The following is a 22,296-nucleotide window of genomic DNA, read 5'->3' as shown; positions in this document are numbered from 1 at the left end:
ACAAGGAAATGCAGTTGTTACTGCTCCATTTTTACTATACATGGCAGGTAGGTTATGGCTGCCTACTGTCTTTGGCATTTTTTGGGCAATGTCACACTGCTTTTGTGCACGTTGTGATGACTCCATTTGCAGAATAAGTTTGTATCCTTACAGTGGAGCCCAGAGGGGAGGAAGATAAAAAATTTGTTTTGCCTTCTAATGTTCCATTAATGGAGAAATGCTTCTGCCAACGTTATGTAAGGGAATTACTAATAATACACCTCCTTAAAGGGTTTATTTCAAGACTGGAAGTTAGATTTTTTCCTGTGAAAAAGCAGCTTATGGGTGGGGGTCAGACTGCTGGGACTCCCACTGATCACAATGCAGGCCTCTGCTCCATACTCTGCCACTGCTCCTTTCATTCTTTATGTGTCGTCCAAACATGGGCGACCACTAAAATTGGGAATCTATAGAAGTTCCATAAACAACAGAGTGATGGCTCATCTCTTTATTGCCAGTGCACCAAAGAAGCAAATCTACGCCTTCAAATTTGCACCATCATCTATGCTAATTTCTAGCACAAATTTTGGTAAATCTGTGGTTCTGCAGGGACCATTCCACCCCAAAAAAGGCTTAAAGGGGTACTCCACTGCTCAGCATTTGGAACAATTGTGTTCATAGCCCCATCCCCTCATGATGTCATGCCCCGCCCCCTCAATGCAAGTCTATGGGAGGGGGCGTGACAGCCATCACGCCCTCTCCCAATGACTTGCATTGAGGGGGTGGGGCTATGACATCACGAGCTCCCGGCATAGGCTCCAGCATTTGGAACAGTTTGTTCCAAACGCTGAGCAGTGGAGTACCCCTTTAAAATGTTTATACAGATGCTACTTGGGACTTTACATTGTCAATATGCTGAAAACTGATATAAATATGTTCATGATTTCCTCCAAATGTATTGAGTTATTGCTCCAGGCAGCCATGATTCTGTGATTTCATTACATACCAGTGCTAAATGGAGTAGTGGACTTTGGAGCACTGTAACCAGAAAAAAAATATGTCAACCCCAAAAAAGATCTCTTGTGAACTTTTTGACCTTTAGTAATTTTCTGTTGAATGTCATGTTGAGTATAAGGACATTTGACATAATTGAATGTATTGATAGAAAATGGTAGGAGGTTTATATGTGAAGCCAGCAAGAAGTAACATTTCAGTTTCTATGTAACCTCCCGGGCCTGGTCAACTCACAGCTTCAGATCGCATTCCTCCGGCTGTGGTATTAAATGAAATGCATTTACTTTTTCTCTGCAGGGATCTCCGGCGAGAAGGTTGAGATTGACCCAGTGACAAATCAGAAGGCTAGCACAAAATTTTGGATTAAGCAGAAGCCCATTTCTATTGATTCCGACTTACTTTGTGCATGTGACCTCGCAGAAGAGAAAAGTCCAAGTAAGTATGAAGCACAGAAAAACAGATCTAAAAATGCCCTGATACAGAACGTACTGAATTATAAATTACATCTACCAGTGATTCCACCTGTGATAATTTAAGATTACATGTTATTCTCAAGTGTAGTAAAGATTCTGCTGTGCTGAGTGCTTCTATTTCTGCTCCCCATTCTAGAGAGAGAGAAGCTGCAGCTGCATCTCCCTCCTCCTGTCTTCTGTTACTGCATTAGGGTATGCTCACAAAGCAGAATTTCCGCTTGCGGAATTCTCCCTCAAATTAAAGCCCATAGACTTCTATGGGATTCCGCAATCCCGTTCACACTTCAGAATTTCCGCTAGCGGAATCCCATAGAAGTCTATGGGCTTTAATTTGAGGCGTAATTCCTCAAGTGGAAATTCTGCCTTGTGAATAGACCCTTACTCTGGATAGCTTCATACATTTGCATGTCTGGGTTATTAAATAGTTAAATTACAATGGCATGGTCGTTTGAACAGCTACTTCTTTGGGATCAGTAGATCAATTTACTATTACCATACAGAAAAACCCCATAATCTTTGTTCCCTGTTTTGCTCTCTCCCTGTTTCCTCTTACCAAGGAAAGGGACATTGTCTCCACAAGTTTTGAGCGTGATTCTTATCAGTCAGTGATAAATGTCTCCCTGCATGGCTTACATCAAAAAAATGATTCCTGGGGTCTTTCTTGAATGAATTATGAGGAAGAAGTAGAGGTTTGCGAATAGATAAGAGGCAAGACTTGTGCAATATATCCTCTTTTCTGTGTTTTATCTCTGGTAACACAAGCTCAGCCTATCTACTGCAGGAAGATTTTATAAATTGTACTTATGCACGCAGGTAGAGCAGGGTCAAGTGTATAGTTGTCAGTATGAAGATGTCAGCCCTCAAAGAAATGGCTGTTTGGTTCTGAGACCAGACTCTACTCTATTCTGCTCATGTGGCGGCCGTATCTGTCTAACCTTCCCTCCCAAGGTCATCAGCACTTCATACTTCGCCATTCTTATTATGTGTTTGAACCATATTATTTTTCTGTAACCTTGAAAAATGATGCTGTATAGCATAGCAAACCAAGCTCTATAGAATGGCACCCTGGCGGTTTGAACACATACATATACACATACAATAGGAGTTGTGCATATATTCGTGTTTCTGCCGCATTTACTCATCCTTAATATCAAAAAGCTTGTATCTCGTCATAGTCAAGAGAGACAGTATGAGGATAGGAGTCATTGAGAGTATATGGCGATAATGTGATTGTATCAGTCTACCGACCCCAGAATGACTGGTGTTGAAACATTAGCCTTCTAAACTCACACTATTATGTGCCCTACGAGTTTCTCTCTCCTGAGTAAATCAATCAGCATTTTCAGTGATTCCCTCTGTGAAGCTGACAGGCAGGGCTATCTGCCTTGGAAATAGAGTGGAATTGAAAGTGCTACATAATGACTTTATTTCCCAAAAAAGATGGCCTAGCGTTAAAGGTTTTATCTAACAGCCTGGCTACCGAGACCTTTCAATTACGTCACCGCAGCATCGGCCATGCAGATATATAATGCGGCTTCAAACCTGACTGAAAGTGAACCATATATATTCTGTGGCAGATCAGACAAAGCTTTTATCTTGGCCTAAATCTATTTATACTGTCACCAGGCCAGAGACAGGTAAAGATGCAGGAAAAAAGCTGAGTGTATGGAGGAACTTTGGCAGCCAGAATCTGCTACTTTACTAGATATTACTAAGTACGGTATTAGCATTCTAAATTATTATTTAGCGCTAATAAGCACACGTTCTGATATGATAATATTTCTCACAGAAGGTCCCTCCACTTTACCATTATGTGGGTGCAACCATAGGGGATAAGCACTACATCATCAATTAATCTCACACCTGCCCTTCACTCAGTCTACAAATTGCGTACAACAGATATCCTAAACAGTCACGCACACAAGAACGCCAATTCTGCCTCCACTAATGGATAATAAGTCTAAACACCACAGGCAATGTATTTCTGGTACCTACTGCCCTCAACAAGTTACATCGATAAGCTATCTTTGTTGAGATACTTGAGTTTGTTTGTTTTTTTTGACAACAGGGTAAAACTATTACAATTTTAGGCTTTAATATGTAATGGTAACATTTTAATTGGAAAGGGGTTTTACCAACATGGCAACATATCTATCCACAGAAGTGCAGCACTGCTATTTTAAGCAGCCCCATAGAATTTGAATAATGCAGCAGTGTGCATGCTGAACCACCAGCCAATTCAATTCATTTGGGGATTTACAAAATAAGGGAATAAAAGCCTTAATTTAAAGTGCATAAAAAGGAACAGAAAGAAAACTGCAATAACTAGTGAGTCCATGTGGTAGTGAGTTATTTGTCTGCTCCCTGAAACATGGGCAGAAGATGTTCACAAACCCAAACAGATTGGATTCCAACGTTAGTCATAATTCAAGTGGATCTTTTTTATGGATAGGTCGAAAGATTTGTACTCCTCCTTACTGGATTAGCCCACTATGAGGGTACTTAATTTACTAGGCATTAGTATACAAAAAAACAGCCTTTTTCCATCAGCAGTTATGGAATATTATGGTCTGACACCTCGATATGGAACCAGCTACCATAACAGTCCTCCTTTTACAGACTACATTATCTTTTGATGATCAGAAAAATACTAAGCAAGGCCCGTTTATTCATCACAGAGGAATAAGCATTAATATATTTTAAAATAAAACATGTTCCATTACCAGACTTACAGCATGTAGGACCATTTGCATTTTTAACACCTACACAACCAGACGTAATTGTTATCCAGTAAATGTTTGTCCTAACACTGCTCGCGAGTACGGAGTTTGTAAAAGAACTGGATGTTTGTGAATAAGAAAGCACGTTTATCACCATCATCCCAAATTTAGGGTTGTAGCATTCCTCTTCCTGAGAGAGATTAATAGGGGCTATCCAGGATTATAAAAACATGTTTGTTGAATGGAGCCCATTTGTACTACCACATACAACCTACGGACAGCAGTAGCACTGTTTTTGGAAGAAATCTGCTGTGTGTTTTTTTTGTTATCCTGGTAACCACTTAAAAACTGGGACCCCCGCTATCTCCTGTATGGGGCCCTGGCTCTGCCGTGTCTCTCCCGTCCAGGAGATGTGTTGGTTGCAGCATGACGCAGTGGCCGACACGTCCCCTCCATGTATCTCTAGAGAGTATCTCTAGTATCTCTGAGAGAGCTGTATGGGGGGGGGACTACAGGCGCATAAGCAGCGGTAGCAGCGATTGCCCCCCCCCCCCCTGCAATCAGACACTTATCCCCTATCCCTTCGGATAGGGGATGAGTGTCTATGGCTGCAGTATTCCTTTAAGGTCATTGTCTTGTTGGAAGGGGAACCTTTAGTCAGTCTGAAGTTTAGAGAACTCTTGATCAGGTTTTCAGTAAAAATATATCTGTACTTTGCTCTGTTTAGCTTTCTCTTAACCCTGACAGTCTACCTGTCCAAGCATGATGCTGTCCCCACCATGCTTCACTGTAGGGACGGTATTGGGTAGATGATATGTTGTGGTGATTTCCTCGAGAAATTATCCTTACAATTGAGGCCAAACACTTCAATCCTGTTTTTATCAGACCAGAGAATCTTGTTTCTCAAAGTCTGAGTGTCCTTTAAGTGCTTTATATTCTTTACTTTTTTTTTTTGCAAACTCAAGGCAGCTTTCATGCTTTTTAACTGGGAAGAGGCTTCTTTCTGGCCACTACCATAAAGCTCAGATTGGTGGTGGCTGCAGTAATTGATCTTCTGGAAGTTTCTCCCATCTGAACATAGGATCTTCAGAGCTCCCCAATTACTTGTTTTGGTGGGGCATTCCGTCCTGGTTGTTCTAAACTGCTTCCAATTAAAAATGATGAGCTCTTGGGAACTTTTAGTGAAGCAGAAACTTTTTTTTCCAGATCTGTGCCTCCACACAATCCTATTCTGAGCTCTACGTGCAGTCCTTTCCCACTCATGGCTTTGTTTTTGCTCTGATATACTTGTCTTTCCAAATCAAAGTGTAGAAAGAGACAACATTTTAGTTCTTCCTTTTTGATAAATTAGCAAAAAAATAATACAATTTTGTTTCTACATTCTTATTATGGGGCATTGAGTGCAGATTGATGGTGGGGAAACTTGATTTCATAACATAACCTCAACATAACACTGTGGAAGAAAAGTGAAAGGGTCTGAAGACTTTACAAATGCATTGTATATCCACTTTTTTGTTTTGTTTAGCATTGGTGTAGAATGCTGTGTAAAACAGTCTACTCCACCTGACAAGGATAGTTCCTTCTCTTTCGTGATATGGTGAATAAAAATGAAGTGTGTTACTGATAAGCACCAAGCATTGTGTAGTATACAGACGGTAACTGAAGCCTGCCTGGTCTATCCCGTTAAGTTACTACTCTACATTTCCGCACGGCTAATCTGAAGGAGGAAGCAAGAAGATTGATGAAGATGGTGGATTCTGGGGCTCCTGCCTCTGTCTGTGCCACAAAGGTGGGGGCTTGGTAGCTTTTTTTCTATAGGGACCCTTTCATTTCTTCTTCTGTTCTTTAACCTCTAACCTGGGCCTTCTGTTGGTAGCTGTCACTGGTTGATTGATGTCTCTTGCCTCCGAAGTGTCTCTGTGCCAGTCAATGCACACGCACACACTCATATATGTACACATTTCAACACGCTGTAAGACCAAGGCGATGTATGGTTACCCAGATGTGTATCATACACAGACAGAAAATAGCTTCTCTGACAAAACTACGGAAGCAATAATAGAACAGCAGATTGAAAGCGGGTGAGTGGTTGCACTGTATTGTCTTTGTACCATCAGTGTTATTAACCCCGTGTTTGCTAATCAGTTTTCAGGATGCGACTGTTCAAGCAGTTAATACACTGGGGGTGGCCAAGTTGGTGACAATATGACAGCGATGTTAGAGTAACCATGCATGCTTGGAGAATGTCCAAATAAATAATGACTGAGAAGAAAGAAAATGTGTTGTGAAATCCAAGACAAGGATTCCAAATTGCAAAATTTAGACTAGCAGAGCTCCACTTCTTCAGTAAAATCCAGGTCTTATCTGTTCCATCAGCTTCAACACAATTGTTACCATCCCACCTTAAATAACAGCTAGAAGTAAAATTGAAAAATAGATTTTGGCTTTATTGAAAGGCTATATCCACCTTAGCAACCACCTTAAAATTCACTGTGCAGTAGGTTTTAATTAATACCGTATTTTTCGCCGTATAAGACGCACTTTTTCTTCCCCAAAACTGGGGGGGAAAAGTTGGTGCGTCTTATACAGCGAATACCTGCGGCCATCAACGGCCGGGACCCGCCGCTAATACAGGACATCATCGATCGCGGTGATGCCCTGTATTAACCCTTCAGACACGGCGATCAAAACTGACCGCCGCGTCTGAAGCGAAAATAACACTAACCCGGCTGTTCAGTCGGGCTGTTCAGGACCGCCGCGGTGAAATCGCGGTGCCCCGAACAGCTTACAGGACACCGGGAGGGACCTTACCTGCCTCCTCGGTGTCTGCTCCGTGCCGGGATCCCCTGCATGGCCGGCGCTCTCCTTCGACGCCATCACGTCGTCGCGCACGCCGTCCTGTCATCCAATAGGAGCGGCGTGCGTAGCGACGTGATGACGGAGAGCGTGGATCCCGGGGAAGAAGACGTCCGGAGCGTCAGGGACACCACAGGGATACAGCGATGGAGCGACATCCAGGGTCCGGAGCGGCGGGGACACGTGAGTATTACCTCCTATACCAGTGGTCTTCAACCTGCGGACCTCCAGATGTTGCAAAACTACAATTCCCAACATGCCTGGACAGCCAACGACTGTCCGGGCATGCTGGGAGTTGTAGTTTGCAACATCTGGAGGTCCGCAGGTTGAAGATCACTGTTGGGTTCAGAATCTTTTTTTTCTAGATTTTGGACCTTTAAAATAGGGTGCGTCTGATATGCCGGTGCGTACTATAGGGCGAAAAATACGCTAATATTTTATTTCTAAAGTTCCTATTAATGCTATATGGTTTCATGGCTACAGAGAACAGCAAGTCTTGTATGGCGTAAAGGTGGTTTTACACAGTAAATACATTTTGGCGGAACCTCTTCATCGTATATATAGAAGCTTTGGGCAGTTGGGTTTTAAGATGCCTGACCCTCAGTTCTAAGGAAGAAGAGCCACTTATGACAATTTGGCACATAATTATTTTTCTCTCCCACTATTGAGAAGTGTGCCACCTGTACTTAGCCAAACATACAAGTCCCTGGGGGGGGGGGGGGGCATGAAACATAGCACGAGAGCTATATTAGTTTCTTATTTGTATTACCTGCTTAATCTGCAATCAGATTACCTTTCTTTTACGCTCTGAATTTATGCTAGCTTTATGCTTGGTAGGTTTGCAAGAAGTAAAAGACTTATCGAAGGGATTATAAATGCAGAATCAGACTACATAGGGTTTGTTTGTTGTCTGTTGCCATAGAGGCACACAAAAACAAAACTGTAGGAATATCACAAAGATGTTTCATTTTAATTTAAATGGCATTAAAACAATAAAGTACAAATGTGTACATTTAGGCATAGTCTTTTACTCTTACTAGACGGGACAATGCAGTACATTGCACTGCAATTACAATTAGTACAGCATTTGCAAGCATGATCAGTCTTAGAGTCATTATTATAGAGGTTGTAGCGCTGCAGCCTCTTAAAACAGCTGGGAGAAAGGGTGGGCTTTTGTCATGAGTCGGACCCTCATCAAACTCCATATTCATCATTAATCATCACAAAGTACTCCATGTACACAAGGTCTGTGTGTGCTTCACAAGTGGTGTTTATTTTACATGTTATCAAGGGTAGATTGAATATTCTTTAGCATTTTTTGTCTGGCTTTCCAGTACAAAGTTTGATTTTCCTCCAGCCCTCCATGCACTGACTTCCTGGTGAGCTTGTGTTTCTACACGGAAGCCAATCTAAAGTGTACAAGCTGCAGAGGACAGAAAGAGAACAATGTCCGGAAACAGTGATGTGACCGGAGGTGCATTTTAGACAACCCCAGACATTATGTTAAAACTGTAGTCAAAGATCACAGCTCTGCTCTAATAGAGCTGAGCTTCATGGCTGCAAGAGGAATATATACATACACTTTGTGGATAAAAGTAGACACTTTGGAATTACACCTACAGGAGCTTTTAGGACAAAGGCATTAATAGGACTTGGTGTTCTCTTTGCAGATATAACAGTTTCCACTCTTCTGGTTTCTACAAGATTTTAGAGTGTGTCACTTTAGGGACTTTAGGTCAGATGAGGGGTCCATTCTAGTTTAATGGGGCTGAGGTCTGGGCTTTGTGCTGTTTACTCAAGTTCTTTCACGCCAAAGTCATCTAACTTTGTCTTTGTAGATGGCACAATGCAGTCAGACATTTAAAGCATTACGGTAATTTAAAAAACTTTTGGCACGTCTAAAGCTTTGATGGGTAGAAGCCTTAGTGTTGAGACCTCCACCGATCTCTAAATATAGCTAGTAGAAGTGTGTGGCTGTGCACCTCACTCTTCAGCTCACTGTTCTATCCAACTCTTTGCAGCAGACGGACCCCATTGTAAGTCTTTGGAGCCTATCACCTTCAATGAGTGGGATAGAGTTGTGAGCACAGTCACATGCTTTTCCCAGTTGTATCTAGAGATCTGGAGCAACGAGACCCTAACACATTAAATCTTTTGACATGTGTCAGTCCACAGAACACATTTTCTTCTCCAGAGTCAAGTGGTGGCATCCTCTAAACCTTTTTATCTGACGCTGGCATTGTACTTTGTGATGTAAGGCTTGCATGCAACTGTTAGGTTGGAAACCCATACCATAAAGCTTCTGGTGGGCTGATGGGCTGAAGTTTTGTGCTTATTGTAATGCCAGATGAGGTTTGGTCTCTTCAGTTATTGAATCAGCAAAAGTATGGTTTCATGAATCCTAAACACTTCCACTTTACGATAATACCACTCACAGCTATGGAGGAAAATTTAGGAGGTAAAACACTTCAAACTGACTTTTTGCAGCCGTGGCCCGAATTACAGCACCACACTAGAACTTGGTGAGCTCTTTAAAATGGCCCAATCTTTCACAAATGTCTGTAAAGGTGACTGCATTGTTAGGGACTAGACTAGATACATCTGAGGCTTTGGGAATGAATAAAACACCTGACTTTAGTGATTTAAAGGTGGGGTCCAATGTGTCCTTACAGTTATGGATGAATTCAACAATAGGTCCTACCTTTTAGATGGCTTTAGATATTTGCGCAGTTTCAAGACCCTAGAAAAATGGCTTACAAATGAAGGCGTAGACCCATTTTTACAAGTAAAGGTGCCTTTATGGCCCACCTTCTTTGAGGCTGATGATTAGTCTGTGCGTTGTGTAGTTTATAACATATCCTTATTTATATTTACATAACACTTTCTCAAGATCACCTTTCAGTCATTCATTCTTCTCGTCACATAGATGCCACAGTATCTTCTTCTCTAAATTCACTTTCTTTGTCTCTGGTGCCCTCTTGCTTATCGCATCTCACAGCACTGTTGTACCTTTCCATTATCTCTTCCTTCCACCTCTCGCTTAGTTCTGCCTTGGCATTAACTGTAAGAAGAATGAGGGACAGCAGTACACGCTCTTGCGTTCTGGCATCTATGGAGTTAAAATGATAAGGGGAGAACCTGCTTTAGAAGGAGTCAAGCTATTCATGTGTAAAAGCCGCTGTTCTGGCGTCTCACCAGTGAACAGAGAACACTCTGTAATTTCTTTTTAATTAGCTGTATGTAAAAGGTCACTAGATTTCCCAGCATGTCCCTGTCACTAACGTGACACTATGGTACCTGCTATCAGACCCATTTCCACTCTATCCCATGCTCTGAACACTGAGATGTTTCTCACACATTGCTGTCGTGTAAATATAAGAGGTGCCCTTTTGCAAACGGAATCCTTTCATGTTGCATCAAACAGAACAGCTGTTATATTCACTGCCTGGAAATATATTGCAATAATAAATATAGCGTGTGTTCTTGGAATGGCTGCATCTGTATTGCCAGAGGGACCTTAAAAAAAAAATATATATATATAGTCATGGCCATAAATGTTGGCACCCCGAAATTTTTCATGAAGAGGAAGTATTTCTCACAGAAAAGGATTGCAGTAACACATGTTTTGCTATACACATGTTTATTCCCTTTGTGTGTATAGGAACTAAACCAAAAAAGGTAGGAAAAAAGGCAAATTGGGCATAATGTCACACCAAACTCCAAAAAAGGGCTGGACACAATTAGTGGCACCCTTTCTAAATTGTGGAAAAATAAGATTGTTTCAAGCATGTGATGCTCCTTTAAACTCACCTGGAGCAAGTTACAGGTGTGGGCAATATAAAAAGCAGACTTGAAAGCAGATAAAAAGGAGAGAAGTTCACTTAGTTTTTGCATTGTATGTCTGTTTGTGCCACACTAAACATGGACAACAGAAAGAGAAGAGAACTGTCTGAGGACTTAAGAACCAACATTGTGGAAAAATATCAACAATCTCAAGGTTACAAGTCCATCTCCAGAGATCTAGATTTGCCTTTGTCCACAGTGCGCAACATTATCAAGAAATTTGCTACTCATGGCACTGTAGCTAATCTCCCTGGGCGTGGACGGAAGAGAAAAACTGAAGAAAGGTGTCAACGCAGGATAGTCCGGATGGGGTGGATAAGCAGTCCCAAACAAGTTCCAAAGATATTCAAGCTGTTCTACAGGCTCAGGGAGCATCAGTGTCATTGCGAACTATCCGTCGACATTTAAATGAATTGAAACGCTATGGCAGGAGACCCAGGAGGACCCCACTGATGACACACAGACATAAAAAAGCAAGACTACATTTTGCCGAAATGAGTTAGCCAAAATCCTTCTGGGAAAACATTTTGTGGACAGATGAGACCAAGATAAAGCTTTTTGGCAAAACACATCATTCTACTGTTTGCCGAATACGGAATGAGGCCTACAAAGAAAAGAACACAGTACCTACAGTGATATATGGTGGAGGTTCCATTATGCTTTTGGGTTGTTTTGCTGCCTCTTGCACTGGGTGCCTTGAATGTGTGCAAGGCATCATGAAATCTGAGGAATACCAACGGATTTTGGGTCGCACTGTACAGCCCAGGGTCAGAAAGCTGGGTTTGTGTCCGAGATCTTGGGTCTTCCAGCAGGGCAATGACCCCAAACATATACGCCAAAAATGCCACAAAAATGGATGGCAACAAAGCGCTGGAGAGTTCTGAAGTGGCCATCAATGAGTCCAGATCTAAATCCCATTGAACACCTGTGGAGAGATCTTAAAATTGCTATTGGGAAAAGGCGCCCTTCAAATAAGAGAGACCTGCAGCAGTTTGCAAAGGAAGAGTGGTCCAACATTCCGGCTGAGAGGTGTAAGAAACTTATTGATGGTTATAGGAAGCGACTGATTTCAGTTATTTTTTCCAAAGGGTGTGCAACCAAAGATTAAGTTAAGGGTGCCAATAATTTTGTCCAGCCCATGTAGGAATTGGAGACTACTGTAGATATGCGAAATAGTGTTTTTCCTTAGCAAAATCCATACCCTCAGGAGTGAAAATGTAGGGTTAAAACTGCAAAACCGCTGCCATTTCCTCACCAAGATTACTATTAAACAAAATTCAGTAGTGACACAATGGGTAATATTTCTTAACCTTAAAGGAGTACTCCTCCCCAAGACATCTTATCCCCTTTCTAAAGAATAGGGAATAAGATGTCTGATTGCGAGGGTCACACCGATGGGAACCCCCAGGATCTCCCTGCTGCACCCGGCATTGGTTTGGAGCGTCGAGTGCAGCGCTGGAGGCTTGTGGCATCACAGCCGCGCCCCGCTCGTGAAGTCACGGTCACGCCCTCAATATCCAAGTCACGCCCCTCCCTTAGACTTGCATTGAGGGGGCATGGCTGTGACATCAGGAGCGGGGCATTACCGTGACGTCACAAGTCTCCGCCCCACATCGGCAGTCATCCGGCATCGGATGTCTGGGGTGCCGCAGCTGATATTGCGGGGGTCCCCAGCGGCGGGAACCCCACGATCAGAAGACATCTTATCCCCTATCCTTTGGATAGGGGATAAGATGTCTAGGGGTGGCGTACGCCTTTAATGTATTTTGAAAGTCTACAGACCCTTTCATTTTTTGAACCTTTTGTTATGTTGAAACCTTATGGAAAAAAAAAATTCCCCATCAATCTGCACTCAATACTTTTGTAATACTGAAGTGAACACAACATTTTAGTTTCTTATGATTCTTGAAATTTAGCTGGTTGCCCCCCATTTCTCTTGATCACCTTGTGGATGTTTCTGCACCTTGGTTGGAGTCACCTGTGGTCAATTCAGGTGATTGGACAGGATTTAGAAAGACACTGCCCTGTCTATAAACGGTCTCACAGCTGACAATGTATATCAGAGCAAAAACTAAGCTATGAGATGGAAAGAACTGCTGGGAGAGCTCAGAGACAGAATTGCATCGAGGCACAGATCAAGAGAAGAGTACAAAATATTTCTGATACACTGAAAGTTCCCAAGAGCACAGTGGTCTCAATGGTATCTCCCTGTTCTCAAATGGGATAAGTTTAAATCAATCAGGACTTTTCCCAGAGTTGGCCACCCAAGAATTGTCTTGTCCATTAGTAAAGCAGAGTACACTCCACAGTCATTGCCATTTTGGCGACTGCAGTGCCCATGCAGTCCTAGCACCAACTGATTCAGTCAGAGCTGGCCACACTCAGAAGCTTCGAACGTATTTTGTTTGGCCAGAAATTCAATTGTGTGAACTCAGCCTTAGACTGTGAAACACAATTCTCGAGTCAGATGAAACCAAAATAAAAGTTTTTGGCCTCTGTTCTAAGCAACATGTCTGGAAGAAACCAGGCACTCCTAATCAGAAACAAAACGTGAAAGGGTATGGTTATACGTAAACCAATAGCTAATACCTTACGGATCATGAGCAATATCAAGAAAATAGGTAAGGTGCAATAAAACGTAACCTTTACTAGTTTGTCAGAATAAAATTAGACCTCAAATTAAACTGTGCCAAATCACTATCAGCAAAAACATATAATAATTAGCAATGCATTTCACTAAAAGTAGGTACTCCTGTATTCAAAAATGCTCAACATTAATCTCTATCAAGGAAAACCATATGTACAATTATCCCCTGTGCACATCAAGGCGTCTCCCGTGATCAGACGGGTTTGCTGCCACTGCAGGATTTCTGTATGCTATCATTTTTTTACAGCAGCCTAAGCAGCCAGATCTTGATCAGTCGATCACCACAGCATTGCCGTGCGCCTCAGATTGGCTCTTGTGGTGTGATCCTGCTATTTGGAATCGAGGATTGAGGATTAGCGTCAATTATCTATATGTATTCACTCCAGCATTGGCTATCATTGCCTTAACCATTAGCTTGGTGTACTATGGGATTTACTCCTTTCTCTAACCTAAGGCTGCCATTAATTTGGTTATTTTTATATGCTCTTGGAGTGCGCTTTTTATATTATCCTTGTGCCAGTTATACACCTTAAGACGTTCAGCCATTTTAAAATAACCCATCCGTAACAGAAACGCATTGGGTGATGTGCACCGGGGATAATTGTACACATGGTTTTCTTTGATACAGATCAATGTTGAGCATTTTTGAATACAGGAGTACCTACTTTTAGTGGGATGCATTTCTAATTATATGTTTTTGGTGATAGTGATTAGGCACGGTTTAATTTGAGGTGTAATTTTATTCTGACAAACTAGTAAAAGTTAAGTTTTATGGCACCTTACCTATTTTCTTGAAACTGCTAATCAGAACCAGGTTTAAAAAAAAAAAATGCAGAATATCTTATATTGTCTTTAGAGGACCTAATGACCTATATTTGTTTAGCCTTATAGTCATAAGGTGCTGCTCAAGCTTTTTATTCGCTCAATCTTCTATGCCCTTAAATGGTTCATGTAAAGTTACACAAGTAGGATTAAAGCGGATGCTGTAGACTTCAGGACTTCAGGATTGGTTCAGCATGTATGCTGACACTCCACTCACTTGAGGGACAATTGACCTCCGTTCTTCTGATCAGTAGGGGTCCCAGTGGTCGAACCCCCACCAGTCAGCTAGCTATCTCTTTTTACATTTTGGTTTGACCCCTTTAACTTTCCCAGCCACTTGTATCTGAAGAAAAGGTATTATAGCTTTAAAACATGTTATTGGAGATTAAGTATTCTAAATGGTCCTTCATATTTGATTCCATGAGGAAGATTGCACCAATATCCAGGTCTGTAACGAAGATCCTTGAGAAGACAATATGGAAGCCATGAGTTACATATGGAAGACATCCGTGTTATTTTTATGCCACATAAGTCAAATATAGCTAATAAACCAGGACCTAGAAACCCGCAATATTGACAACATTGGAAATGAGTAATGATATATTTGGGGACATAGTCATTTCCAGAAAGAATCTAAATTTTGACATTTAGTAGTCAAACTCCGTAGACTTTTCATGCATGTAAACAAGGATGCAGCGGACTTTGTGAAGGCGATCCATTCCCCAATTACAGAGCTGGCTGCGCTGTCCCTATCACTCTATCCAGTCTTATCAACATTGGAGAACCATAGCGCACTATATAATAATAATAATTTATCCAGTTTAATTACGTCTTGTCAGCATGTAATATGTAGCTAGGAGATATAATAGAATTGGAGTGGCATGTTACACCTGGCTATCTATAGGAAGGTTAATGATGCGCCTTTATGATTATGTTTGGGTGCAGCTGGCGACAGGCACAGACAACAGTGACAGCATGCCTGGGACAGCCGGGAGGAGATGTGACATTAGACAGAGACTGATATGGACATGATGCTTATATTGACCTATTTTTGGAAAAATCTCATCCTGCACTCTTCTCCTCATGTCTCTCCCCATCTTCTCTAGTAGAACTAATAAAGTTTTCTTTAAACAGTCTTAGATTTTTTTTAAATATTTTTTGTTCAGTTTTTTTTTTACTTGTTTACGTATCTATTTTAGCACATACACACTAGCAGTCTTGCGCTCATTTTCCTTGCTCTCTGCCTCCTCCATCTTACTCCCTTGTTCTCCCACCTGCTCATACATTCTGCACCTATTCATCATCATCTCTGTTAGCAGTAAACTTTCGAGATTGTCTGCAAGAAAAGACACGACTCGTCCCTATTAGAATAATGGGATGTGTTAGCTGGCTTGAGTCCTGACACACAAGATACCCGGTATTGTGACTCCCACTGTCACTCTGTCACAATTGCTGATAAAATAGGCAGTGATTTTATAACTACCATTTAATTTGATGGACTAATCTCTGCAGGACCCTGGAGTAGTAGTGTGCATCAGTTACTGTTTCTATTGACTGGCAATGCTTATTGGGATAGGAAGAAAAACAAAGCACTCCAGGTAAAATGTGAAAATCTAGTGAGGTTGATGAGAAAATGTCTGTGATGACATCATAAACTTCAGTTAAGCCATTATTTGATGTAGTTATGGAACGGGACTGGTCACACACATTAGAGTATTGTTGCCAAATTCATTGAATTTGACAGAATCATCCAACAATCTAGTGTGTATGGAAACCTCCCAACACATGATGTCAGGGGAGAGCTCGATCGACCAGATAGATTTCAACTTGTCTGATATTTTGCCTGATCCTTTTTGTTATTAAGGTACATAAGCTGCCAACATAAGTATCTGGCAGTAGCCTACTACCCTCTACTCTTTGTAAACACTTCTATGCACAGAAGAGTCAAGCATGCATTTGTATGGGAGAATCGTGAAGAATAACGTGTCGACCGAGATTCTCTTCAATCCGTTCTAGGAGCAGAATTATGAAAATGATGGCAGTACCACATCCATTGTGCCCAAAATGAGGTCCAGGATATTTTGCCGACAACCGATGTATAGAAAGGTTTTCCAAACTGGACTTTTTTTCATAGATTTAGATACTAAACTTTGAACACTCTCGTATTAGCCAGAGAATAGAGTTATGAGAAACAGCGGCCTCCATTTTATTGGACTCTGCATATTACCTGTCGTCCATTCATTTTAATGTTACATTTCACTTCCAGCAGCCAATAAGGAAGAAATATGTCTAGTCTCCTGTTGATATCAGTTGATCGGCCGAGATGACAGTAGCCAGTCCCACTTGTATTGTTGAAGGCCACAATGGATGACTTGCACGGAAAAAAAGTTAGTCTACTGAAAAAAAACCTATGAATTGGTAACTGTTGGACAAGAAGCAGTGTTATTTGTGGTAAGCTATAGAATAAAGCTGCAGATTTCTACAGGTGGCTCTCAAAATAAAACTATCATGTCCAACATGCCTTAACAGCTTGAATTGTAGAGGATAACAGGAGATGTCTATGTGCAGAGCCAGACTATCATATTAATGATGTAGTATTGTGGTGGCCCACTGCAGGCTATACTAAGGTAGACTCGTGGATGTGATACGAAAGATCTGCTGTAGAGTAGTGTAGTGTGACCCTGACCTCGGTCAGAGAGGAGCACATGATGGGGCTCAGTTCAGTAACCATTTTCCTTCCAGTGCTACCCAAAATCCTGCTAGCACGCTGTAGGGAATCAGCTCACCATAAAAAGGGGTCACAGAAGAGGAAAAAGGACTCAAGGACTTCTTTGTAAAGTATACTAGGAAACACCTTGCCTAAGGTCCTGGTACAGTGCCACTCTGTACAAATGAACAACTTCTGGATGCGCCAGCTGTAACGCATCTCAGCCAGGTCCATCATCAACCATAAGTGGAGAGAACCTGCATTCATTTACCACAGCTCACCCCTGTGAAGATCCCTACAGCTGCTCATACATTCGGGACACCCGTTAGTACTGTAACCAATTCAAGCTTTAGTAGTGCTGGGATTGTGACAAGTCACTGTGTTCTAAGTACACAGTGTACACGAATACAATATACAGTATACAGGGATAGGCCCCGAGGAATTACCACCAGCATGTACAGTCTCTTGAAAAAGCTGTGCTCACCTAGGGCCGGGTTTATACTGGGGACTGCTACACCACTTGTAGCACCATTGACATATTGGGAGAACTACTAGTCGCAGCAGACAACCCCCTGGGTCCCCACAGTAAGATTCTTAGGGGATGTTTCTTAAGCTCTGTTTACTGCTGATCCCCAGTTTTTCCTTTGTACCCATGATCCTTTTACATTTCTGGTGGTTGCACTGTGAACAATCTCCATATTTGTTAGTGTGGTATTCAGCATTTCTGTTCTTTTCTAAACTCTTTCATCCTCCTAATTACAGAAACAAATGATTCTGCTGGAGGCAGCTAAGAATATATGAAGCAAAGTTTAATTTGTGAAATGATTTAAGGAAGTTATATATTTGTGCCCCTCTTTAAATCATTAGGCAGCAAGCGGGGAAAGATGAATGCTTTGTAATTATATTTAATTATACAGTGCGATGATAAAACCCCACCACGTACAGAGACTGCTAGGTGTAATAAAAATGACCTTCGGAAAAATTCTACCTTTTGATCTGTGCATCATATGTGAAAAAACCCTACAAAATCTTTATTTATACAATGTTGGTCATCTTGAATTTTTTCACTGCTTAGGACTTACAGTATGTACACCAGGGCTGGACTGGCCATAGAGCACACTGGGCAAATGCCCGGTGACCCGGGCTGTACATCTGCTGTGAACACCTAGGAGCCACAGACCACAGCCTGCGGTGGCCTCTTTAAGAGCAGTGCGGCCAAGCTCAAGGAAGGCTGTTGACTTTAGCAGTTTGCGATGTGCCTCCTTAACCCATTAAGAATGCTCCCCGTTTTTACCTTTGAGGGGTTTCCAGGATTAGAAAAATGCTGATACTTTTTTGCAAAAATCAGTACTACTTCTGTCTACAGGTTGTGTCTGGTATTGCAGCTCGGCTCAATTAAAGTGAATAGGACTGAGCTGCAGTACTACACCTGACCCGTGGATAAGGGTGGTGCTGTTTTTGCAAAGGGAAAGGAGCATTTTTCTAATCCTGGACATGTGTCTCATTAAGTGGTAATAAGTTTGGAATGCCTTTTTACTGAGTGAAGTGATTCTGAGATTGTTTTTTTTCAGTGATATATTGTGGTAAATATTTAATACATGCAGCGTTTTTTCTGAAAACGCCAGAACATTGTCCAGTTGCAGAAACATGTCAGCTGCAGGGACAAATGTATACATCCTGTAGTGGGAAGGGGTTAAAGGGATTGTCCCACAAAGCAACGTTGGTGAAATCAGGTGTGACCACATACAGTCAAGGATGTAAATGTTGGCACCCCTGAAATTTTTCAAGAAAGTGAAGTATTTCTCACAGAAAAGGATTGCAGTAACACATGTTTTGCTATACACATGTTTATTCCCTTTGTGTGTATTGGAACTAAACTAAAAAAGGGAGGGAAAAAAGCAAATTGGACATAATGTCACACCAAACTCCAAAATTATTGGCACCCTTGTGGAAAAATAAGATTGTTTCAAGCATGTGATGCTCCTTTAAAAGCACTTGGGGCAAGTAACAGGTGTGGGCAATATAAAAATCACAACACAAATAGAGAAACATAGCCGCCCATCCACCATTTGTATTTTGATCTACTTGCTTCTCAGTATAATTTAAAAAACTAACAGGTTGTTAATATACATTTTGATCAAAAAGTACAAGCCCACTCGCCACATCAAGGCCACCTAGTCAAGAGTGGGTCCCTAACCTTACACTGGCGTAGCGCCGGGTGGCGACCACTGCCTCTGAGACACCATGCCCACAGGGGGAACGACCCAGTGGCCAGGCAGCCCCACTGCTGCCCGACCAAGCCCCTGGCTTTGGGCTGCACCACCCCACAGACAAAACATCACAGAAACAATGGCCACCACAGAGAACCACATCAGTGTGAACACTTACCATGTGCTCCCTACCTGAAAGCAGATAAAAAGGAGAGAAGTTCACTTAGTCTTTGCATTGCGTGTCTGTGTGTGTGCCACACTAATCATGGACAACAAAAAGAGAACGGTCTGAGGACTTGAAAACCAAAATTGTGGAAAAATATAAATAATCTCAAGGTTACAAGTCCATCTCCAGAGATCTAGATTTGCCTTTGTCCAAGAAGTTTGCAACCCCTGGCACTGTAACTAATCTCCCTGGTCGTGGACGGAAGAGAAAAATTGATGAAAGGTGTCAACGCAGGATAGTCTGGATGGTGGATAAGCATCCCCAAACAAGTTACAAAGATATTCAAGCTGTCCTGCAGGCTCAGGGAGTATCAGTGTCAGTGCGAACTATCCGTCGACATTTAAATGAAATGAAACGCTATGGCAGGACACCCAGGAGGACCCCACTGCTGACACAGAGACATAAAAAAGCAAGACTACATTTTGCTGAAATGAACTTGAGTAAGCCAATATCCTTCTGGGAAAACGTTTTGTGGACAGATGAGACCAAGATAGAGCTTTTTGGTAAAGCACATCATTTTGTTTACCGAAAATGGAATGAGGCCTACAAAGAAAAGAACACAGTACGTACAGTGAAATATGGTGGAGGTTCAATGATGTTTTGGGGTTGTTTTGCTGCCTCTGGCACTGGGTGCCTTGAATGTGTCCAAGGCATCATGAAATCTAAGGATTAGCAACAGATTTTGGGTCGTACAGTACAGCCCAGTGTCAGAAAGCTGGGTTTGCGTCCGAGATCTTGGGTCTTCCAGCAGGACAATGACCCCAGACATACGTCAAAAAGCAACCAGAGAGAAAAAAGCTGGAGAGTTCTGAAGTGGCCAGCAATGAGTCCAGATCTAAATCCCATTGGACACAGATCTTAAAATTCATGTTGGGAAAAGGTGCCTTCCAATAAGAGAGACCTGGAGCAGTTTGCAAAGGAAGAGTGGTCCAACATTCCGGCTGAGAGGTATAAGAAGCTGATTTCAGTAATTTTTTCCAAAGGGTGTGCAACCAAATATTAAGTTAAGGGTGCCAATAATTTTGTCCAGTCCATTTTTAGAGTTTGGTGATATTATGTCCAATTTGCTTTTTTCCCTTCCTCTTTTGGTTTAGTTCCAATACACACAAAGGGAATAAACATGTGTATAACAAAACGTATTACTGCAATGAATTTCTGTGAGAAATACTTAATTTTCTTGAAATCCTGTATTGTTATTCTACCCCATTCATCTGCCAGGCAACAGAGCACATACTTTTCCACAATCCCCCTTGCTTGCATGTACAGAGGAGACCAACTGCCATTACCTTCAGGGCACTGCAGTTGAACTGAGCATGTGTGACCTATCTCAGGGGGTCGTAACCAGGGGAAACAATTAGCATAACAATGCAGCACATGGGGAATCAGTGACCTTCTATCCCTCACACAGGACATTTTCAGAAATGATTGTATATTTGAAACAGGTCTATTACTTTTTTTTTATTGAGCTTCCAAATGTAAATTGTAAAAGCTTCATCATTACGTCAGTACCATTGCTTGGCTTTAGTCATGGATATTCTTATTTATTCTTATGATCAAGGTCTAGTGTACGTACGTACCCAAAAGCAGACGCCAAACATCTCTGTGCTACATTATTTTAAAGCAGCCACATCCACTCTACCTTTACCTTAGCAATAGGTTCAATGGAGTCCCATAGTGAAGGTGTTACTGTTAAGGTGCAATATACTATGTTCCTGACTCCATCTCTACCTGATCCTCTGCAATTGTACAACCGCCAGAAAGTTCCCTAGATGAATCCTGTTCATCAGAAATCAGCTTGTGCACGGAACTCGCTGGGTGTCATATAGTTGCCTTGACAACTGTACCACCCAGCATCAGCTATGTCTCTCGGAACTGGACTGTGCAGATTGGGTGGGAGAGCAGCTTTCGACACTCTAACAAATCTAATGTCATCCAAATTTTGCTAACACTATTTTTCACATACAGAAATAAAAGAAAATTACTTGGACAAGTCAAAGAAAAGTAAAAAATGTAAAGTTTATTATAATAATGTGTATATGTGTATTAACCTCCTGTCACTCACCAAGAGCATACAGTAACACTCAGGACAAGAAAAAAAACCCAGTAGAGGAAACCTGTAGGGAAACCATGGCTGCTGTATTGCCCTTCCTCTGGGCATACTAAAGAAGGTTATCTCTATAAATAATGGTGTGTGTTTGTGTGTGTGAATGTGGCTGGCATGTTTGTGTGTGTGTCTTCATCCATCTTCTTTGTAGGTCCAGCACCTTAATTCCACATTCTGGTGACAGTACATCTAGTTATGAAAACAAAATAAAGAATATTAACATATTTATTATAGTACTGTACATGGAGTTATCAAGCACAGGGAACTGCAACAAAGACCTATGTGAATGCTACATTTACCAGTAATGTGAATGAATCTGCTTCTCCAGGTTCCTACGTTGAGCCTGTGTAGCAATGGTCCTTCCTCTATCTTACTCTACATGTACTTACCCTTTATAGCAATGTTTCCTAACCAGTGCGCCTCTGGCTGTTGCAAAACTACAACTCCCAACATGTCCAGACAACCTAATGCCATCCTGGCATGCTGGGAGTTGTAGTTTTGCAACAGCTGGAGGCACACTGGTTGGGAAATACTGCTTTACAGGAAACTACAAAAAAGATGCAGGTCCCCCTTGGATGCTGCACCTGGCTGTGGCTCTGTCCTCCCTCTGTGATGAAGAAGGAGCAGCCGTGCACAGCCATGTATACTCAGTGCTGCCTTCTGGTGGAAAAGGATTATGACATTACCAATATGAC

The 22,296-nt window shown here is 41.8% G+C and overlaps 1 protein-coding gene and 1 long non-coding RNA gene across 4 annotated transcripts in view; one reads left to right on the top strand and one right to left on the bottom strand.

Annotated features, from left to right (window-relative positions):
* The window catches only part of LOC130290668 (uncharacterized), a 46,446-nt gene extending 24,713 nt beyond the window's left edge, over window positions 1–21,733 (bottom strand). For 2 of the 3 annotated variants that reach the window (XR_008847662.1, XR_008847661.1), the window contains exons 1-2: window positions 21,143–21,733; window positions 9,938–10,151 (exon numbers count right to left, since the gene is read on the bottom strand). This is a non-coding gene — a long non-coding RNA (uncharacterized LOC130290668). Of the gene's footprint in view, window positions 1–8,317; window positions 8,466–9,937; window positions 10,152–21,142 lie in introns of those variants that run through there. The other variant, XR_008847660.1, reaches the window with a different exon arrangement.
* MAPKAP1 (MAPK associated protein 1) overlaps window positions 1–22,296 on the top strand; it is a 198,332-nt gene that overhangs the window by 162,017 nt on the left and 14,019 nt on the right. Inside the window, exon 10 of the mRNA XM_056538602.1 lies at window positions 1,291–1,428. Coding sequence (XP_056394577.1) covers window positions 1,291–1,428 — 138 coding nt within the window. The remainder of the gene's footprint in view (window positions 1–1,290; window positions 1,429–22,296) is intronic.

This window comes from Hyla sarda, chromosome 9 (assembly GCF_029499605.1).
Source record: "Hyla sarda isolate aHylSar1 chromosome 9, aHylSar1.hap1, whole genome shotgun sequence".
In the NCBI taxonomy this organism is placed as follows: domain Eukaryota; kingdom Metazoa; phylum Chordata; class Amphibia; order Anura; family Hylidae; genus Hyla; species Hyla sarda.
This window is presented reverse-complemented; position numbering and strand designations above follow the sequence as displayed.